The sequence below is a fragment of the Ipomoea nil genome, unplaced genomic scaffold (assembly GCF_001879475.1).
Source record: "Ipomoea nil cultivar Tokyo-kokei standard unplaced genomic scaffold, Asagao_1.1 scaffold2951, whole genome shotgun sequence".
In the NCBI taxonomy this organism is placed as follows: Eukaryota; Viridiplantae; Streptophyta; class Magnoliopsida; order Solanales; family Convolvulaceae; genus Ipomoea; species Ipomoea nil.
In genome coordinates this window covers 92,195-99,122 of record NW_017619379.1, presented here as the reverse complement: position 1 = coordinate 99,122, position 6,928 = coordinate 92,195, and the positions used below count along the sequence as shown (strand labels likewise).

General features: G+C 39.7%; 1 protein-coding gene across 1 annotated transcript; it reads left to right on the top strand.

Annotated features, from left to right (window-relative positions):
• The first annotated feature begins 4,139 nt into the window (after window positions 1-4,139).
• Window positions 4,140-6,675, top strand: LOC109162579 (glutamic acid-rich protein-like). The gene is made up of 3 exons (XM_019311249.1): window positions 4,140-4,524; window positions 5,110-5,495; window positions 5,785-6,675. The coding sequence occupies exons 1-3, from the start codon at window positions 4,140-4,142 to the stop codon at window positions 6,673-6,675; spliced, it is 1,662 nt and encodes a 553-aa protein (XP_019166794.1).
• Window positions 6,676-6,928: the final 253 nt, after the last annotated feature.

Below are 6,928 nucleotides of genomic sequence, written 5' to 3'. Positions count from 1 at the left end.
TAAATCTCCAATCACATTTGATGTACTTCTTTCTTTCCATAGATGCTTGATCTCTAAGTCAACTTCATGCATTCTTCCAATATTAATTTTCTTCACGAAAATTCTTCTGGGATATCTTCTTTGAGTAGTAGCGACGTGAATTCATATCATTCAACTTCTTCTTCAATTTGTCATTTTCTCCAGACAAATTCTTGATTTTCGGCTTTATATCTTCTTCTTCTATTTTCATCCATTTTCCTCTGTTTTTCTCTTTTGATAATTAAATAATTTCCCGATCATGGTCTAAGACTCTACAAGACCAATGAAATAAAATTGGGGGATCTACAAATACAAATTTGGCATATCAAAACCATTACAATTTATTCCTAACAATGAGGGAGTTTAAAATAATTAAGAACACATACTCTAAGCTAAAAGAGGAGAACTCTCGACTGATGACTAGCTATAATGCGCTAAGGCAAGTTCGAATAGAGAACATTAAGCTAGCCATTGCTAAGAGGCAACTCGAGGAAAATGTTCTCGTTCTAAAGGAGCAGTGTACAGAAAGAGAAAAGAGAGAGTAACAATTGCGTGAAGTCTTGGATAAGTTCAACAATTCGTCCAACTTAATGGACCGAATGGTGAACGAATCTAGACTGCCCGGGGAAAGAACCGGAATTGGTTTTAACCCCAGCTCCTCTTCACAAGTTGGCTTGAACAAGTCTTCTAATGCTTACTCCCACGAGAGTTTTCAAACAACATTTGTTCAAGGACCCACCCAGGTGTCTGAGCCTATGATGGTAGTTAACAATGTCGAAACACCACAATCAACAAGCTAACCGAAAGGAAGGGCTGTACAACGAATTGTGGAATCTGGAAAAGAGAAATCCGTTAAAGGCAATCATAGACAGATCTATGTCAGAAGGAATGGACCAAATGGCAATAGACGAGATCTATACCATAAAAGAGGTCAGCCTAATTGGAATACTCATTCCAAGAAACAGACGAATGTTAACCAGAGGCAATATCATCCGAAACTTACACAAAAGAATCCTACTCAAGGAATTTCAAGAAACGGATAAGTCAGACAAAACGAAAGATCCTTCACAAGATCTGGTTATGGCAATGGATGGACTAGGCCATCAGAGGAAGATTGGTTTGATTACCCAGAACCTCTCTCTAGAGCGGAATTTGAAAAGATTCATCTGCGTAAACAAACTAATCATCTCAAGCGTTATGAAAATCCTCCTCAGGAATACTTTCGTAAAAGATATAACGCTAAAGTCTTTGCCAACATTCATTATGATTATCGCACGTCTAACGGATATAGAGGACCAAGGATGAGTCGTGGACACTCTAGGTTGATGTGGGTTCCAAAGTTGACTGCTAACCCTCAAGGACCCGAAACTCAAGGGGTACCTAAAAACATATAATCTTTGATGCAGGAAAAACAAGTCATATGGTATGTTGATAGTGGATGCTCAAGACATATGACTGGTGATAAAACGATGCTGAGCAACTTCATAGAAGTAGATGGACCCGAAGTCATCTTTGGAGGAGAAAATAGTGGAAAAACTTGTGGAAAATGAGATATTATCAAGAAGGGGTTAACAATACAAGATGTCTCTTATGTTGAAGGACTGAAGTTCAATCTCCTAAGCACAAGTCAATTCTGTGATAAGGGATATAAAGTTGAATTCCCAAAAGACGAATGTCAAATCGTGAACACGAAGGATGGCAAGACAGCCTTAACGGGTCAACGAAAGAAGAACATGTATGTAATATCATTGATTTCTTCTAACGCTAACGTTTGTTTTGTGGCCAAAAGTAATGCAGATCTCAATCAAGAATGGCACAACAAACTAAGCCATCTAAACTTGAAAACTATTAACAAGCTTGCAAAAAGAAATCTCGTGAGAGGTCTGCCTGAAACATCGTACACAAAAGATAAAATATGTGAGGCTTGTCAAAAAGGAAAACAAATCAAGTCATCTTTTAAGTCGAAAGATGTGGATGCAAACTCTCGTTCTCTAAGTCTTCTACATATGGATCTCTTTGGACCAGTTGATCCAGCAAGTTTGAGCGGAAGGAAGTATACTCTCGTCATAGTAGATGACTACACGAGATATACTTGGGTACTTTTCTTGAAAAAGAAGAATGAAACAGAAACAACTCTTCCCAATCTTTTGAGACAACTTCAAACAGAAAAGGAGGTCAAAATAGTTCGAATAAGATCTGATCAGGGAACTGAATTTGTCAACAAAGTTATAAAAGAGTTTTGTGCACAAAATGGAATTCTTCATCAACTCTCAGCAGCACGAACTCATCAGCAAAACGGAGTGGCCGAAAGGAGAAACAGAACCCTGAAAGAAGCTGCACGGACAATGATTTCGCATTCAGGTCTACCAAAGAGATTTTGGGCCGAAGCTATAAATACGGCATGCTATACACAAAATTGATCCCTGATCAACAAAACCCACAACAAAACACCATATGAACTATGGAAAGGTAAAATACCTAGTATTGGTTACTTTCATGTCTTTGGTTGCAGGTGCTTCATACACAACAACGGAAAGAATCATTTAATGGCATTTGACGAAAGAGCTGATGAAGGATTGTTCATGGGATATTCTTCAGTAAGCATGGTATTCAGAGTCCTAAACAAACGAACAATGGTTATTGAGGAATCCATTCATGTTAAATTTGATGAACAATCTGAGAGGAACCCATCTGGAATTAAGACATCAAACAACTCAAGTCAAAGTCTTCAGCAACATGTTGATGAAGAAATTTCAGACGAAGAAGATATACTTTCATCTTACACGAAATATCAGCTAAAGGTTTCAGAACCCGAACATATAACTCAAGAGAAGGTCACAACTCAACAGAATGATCCTATCATCACCACAACATCCGAACCAATGATTTACATTGATCTACCATATATTCCTGAAATGGACGTTCAAAATCAACAAGATGCATTTGAACCTGACCTTAGGTGGTTAAGAGATCACCCACCAGATCAAGTAATTGGAAATGTCCAAGAAGGTGTGAGAACAAGAGCCTCCTTGCATGAGAACATGATGGCATGCTTTCTATCTCAAATGGAACCCAAGTCCATAGAAGAATCCTTAAATGATCCTGATTGGGTAATAGCAATGCAGGAAGAACTCCATCAGTTTGAACGAAACAAAGTATGGGAACTTGTGTCGAGACCATCCCATCAAAATGTCATAGGAACAAAATGGGTCTTCAGAAACAAAATGAGTGAAGATGGGCTCATTGTTAGGAACAAAGCTCGTCTCGTTGCTAAGGGGTATTGCCAAGAAGAAGGAATTGATTTTGATGAAACCTTTGCCCCCGTAGCTAGACTGGAGGCCATACGAATATTTCTGGCATTTGCAGCCTATAAAAACTTCAAAGTCTATCAAATGGATGTCAAAAGTGCCTTCTTGAATGGACTTCTTGAAGAAGAAGTATATGTTGAACAACCACCTGGTTTTGCAATTAATAATGAGCACGAGAAGGTCTATCACCTCAAAAAGGCTCTTTAGGCTTGGTACGATACTCTTTCATATTTTCTTATCAATTATGGCTTCACGAAAGGAGCTGTAGACAAAACACTCTTTCGTATAAAAGATGAGGATCATATTCTATTAGTTCAAATTTACATTGATGACATCATCTTCGGAAGCACGAATCCAATCTTATGTGAAAAGTTCTCCAATCTTATGAAAGGTAAGTTTGAAAATGAGGCAAAGGCTAAGGGGGAAGAACCTGAATCTTCTTCTGGTTCCAACTACCCTCGTACAGGAAAATGGTACAAGCAGATGTGGGGAAATCTGAAAAAGGCGAAAGCTGAGTCGTCTGGGGTCAAGAAAATCGAGAGAAAGAAAAACTAATCCTTTGGATTATGTATCTCATCTTATGTATTGTCATCTCTCGTTATTATGAATAATAAAATCCCGTTGGTTCTGTTTATTTTAAAAGTAGTGAACAAGACTTTACTTGTCTCGTTCACATCTATCTAAAAGTATCCCGAATCTAGTACAACTTTCTTGGAAATGAACATATTCTCTAAGGCATGCCTAGGCCAAGTCATTCGGGACACATCTTTTGAGACGCATATCTATCTATTTAATGGATCTTCTTATTCGATAATGGACTCACTTCTCGCATTTCATAAACTCATGGATAAAGGGAAAGAAATGGTTCTCACAACCAAAAGCTTATCTGTGTCCGAAGATAACTCTCGTCGTAATCTCGGAAGCTCAATTGAGAAGGGTTCATCTTCTGGAAAGGCACCAGACATCTCAGAATTCTACTCACTTGTGCAACTTACACCACTTCTGAAACACGAAGATAGATATCGTGCATTATACGCTGGTGCTAAAGCCAAAGTCATGGCAGAACTAGATGACATGGAGAGACGTGGTCTCTCTAGAGATGCAATGGGGACGGATCACGAAATAATCATAGCAAAAGTGTTTGCTCATGAGATCCGAAAGAAGGAGTATTTTGAGAATGCACGAAAGAAGAAGACTGGCATTCTGTAAAGGCTCACTTGCCTAATGACGCACGAGAGATAGTAATCGTTATTATCATGTCTGTTTTGTGTAATAAATTTCTTGGATAATGCACCTTATTTGTATGTTGTAAAAAAAAAGGATTTGTTTGACTTTATTTGTCTTACAAATCTTCTATTGTGATAATTTTATCTATCTTCGGGTTTGGAATCGTGCTTAAGACGTTTCATCTATGGCTTCTAATCAAAACCGTTTAGATGAGTCATCATGGGGATCGTGTGGCCGAGAAAAATGGTCCACTATCCCACCTTGTCTGACACAAGATTTGACGTGCAATAAATGCACCCACAGATACTTGAGTACCTTTCTCTCTCAGCATTAAATAATGGAATGATCAAATTTGATATGCACACGATCTTATCATTCCCCCACCCTGATCAGTTACCATATGGAGAAGAGGAACCGGTTACATTTTTTAAAAAATTCAAATAATCCATCTCTAAATGGGTTACCCATATCTAGTTACCCGGATCCAAATAAAACCCTACTTAAACCCTCTTCTCATCATACCTTACCTTTTTCATTCCACCACTACACACATCAGGTTATGACAAGCAGAAGGCATCAGAGCTGGGAATTCCTATTGAGTTGGTTAAAGCCAAAAGGAAGTCAAGAACTCCAAAGGCATCAGAAGATGATCAACCTAAGCCCAAACGTCAAAAGAGAGAAAAACGTCCCTCTCGGGTTAAAGGAAAGAACACGGTGGATGTACAACCGTTACCAACGCCTCCAAAATCTCCTCAAGAGACGAAAAATCCATCTCCACCTCCTCCATCACCAGAACCAATCATTGTGAAAGACTCTTCCGAAGAAGACAATTTGATTTTATCAAGGCTCGGAAAAAGAGGTCGCTTTCGTTCAACTGTGAAAATAAAGCATGACACCTCTCCGAAGATGGACGAGATACCGAAATCAGCACAAACGAAAGAAGTATCTCCTCAGGGGGGAAGATCAACCGAGAACTGACTCTCCAGAAAGTCCTTCTAACCGTCAAGTACCAGAACTTGATCTCATCTCTTCTCAAGTCCCCCATCCACAAGAACCCACTCCGGCAGAGCAACTCTCTCAAGGGTTGACACAAGAACCTGCATATGTGGAAATGGAGGCCAGTCGCTTAAGTCTTCCACAAGAACCTAGTTTACCAGAAAAGACGAGAGAAGTGGCTGATGTGTTGATTGAAAATCCGTCTCTGCCACAAGAACCTACCAATACAGAGCAGGTAATTCTGACACAAGAACCTGCGTTGGTAGACGAGACAACTGTGGTACCAACAGTGAACGCGACTATCCCGAAAGAAGCAGCACCAATTCCCGAAGCAACTGTTCCACTTCCAACACGAGATCAAGTGCTCCCAGAATCCATTGAAAGTGATTATCAGCGTGTATTGCAGTGGCAAAAGTGGCGTACAGCTCCCCTAGGTACATTCATTGAAACCTTTGAAGCCATGCAAGACGAAGAACAGTTTGCCCTACAGTGGATTGGCATAGAAGATGTCTACAAAGCACTTCGACTTGAAGAAATAAGTCGAGTTTTCTCCTACAAAATGACCAATCGCACTCTTGGAAAGGACAAAGCTCCAATCTGCATTGAACTCAAGAAACCACCTTTGGATCCAGCTGTTGAAGAAGAGATGAAGCAACTCCGCTATGCATTATTGCTATCAAAAATCAAAACCACTTTAGAAAAGGAACATCAGAATGATCCGAATTGCAATACCAGTGGCTCGAAAGATGAGCTGGGACGAGAAATTGAGGAAGACGAAAGTAATGAGGATGAGGAAAATGAAGATAATGATGACAAAGATGTCGAAGATGCAGATGATGAGCATGATGATGATGATGATGATGATGACAACAATGATGATGATAATATGGGAAATAATGTCACCAAAGAAGCTGAGCCCGATTATGACAGTCAATCCCCACTATTGATTGGCCCTGATTATGAAACATATCCTCAAAGTTCCCCTTTGAGAAAGTTGTCATCTGACAGTGATGAAACAAGGGAAGCATCACACCAAGCTAAGCAGATTCTATCTGATCATCCCGAAGACATGTCTCGTGCAATAGTGCCGCACTTTCCTCCCATGGACGAGACTCCAATCAAATGAGAAGAAGCTCCTGAGGGAAAAATGGATGCCTCACCTATTCTTCTCAGCTCGGCAAGTGATGGAAAAAGGGAAGCACCACCTCAAGATGAACAAATGGACACATCGACGAATATTGAAGAAGAATCAACCCAGAGTCCCCACGGACTATCATGAACCACATGAAAGAAACTGTCAATGCAGCCGAGACCATTCATTTGCAATATTTGGTTCTCAGGCAAAAGGACACGAAAGTGCTAAATGATTTAAGCAAAAA

Bases quoted from the DNA above. Each gene is read 5' to 3' on its own strand.
- LOC109162579 (XM_019311249.1), top strand. From the start codon at position 4,140: ATGGACTCACTTCTCGCATTTCATAAACTCATGGATAAAGGGAAAGAA. The intron at 4,525-5,109 runs GCATTCTGTAAA...TACACACATCAG, and splicing joins TGCACGAAAGAAGAAGACTG to GTTATGACAAGCAGAAGGCA. The intron at 5,496-5,784 runs GTATCTCCTCAG...AATACAGAGCAG, and splicing joins AATCAGCACAAACGAAAGAA to GTAATTCTGACACAAGAACC.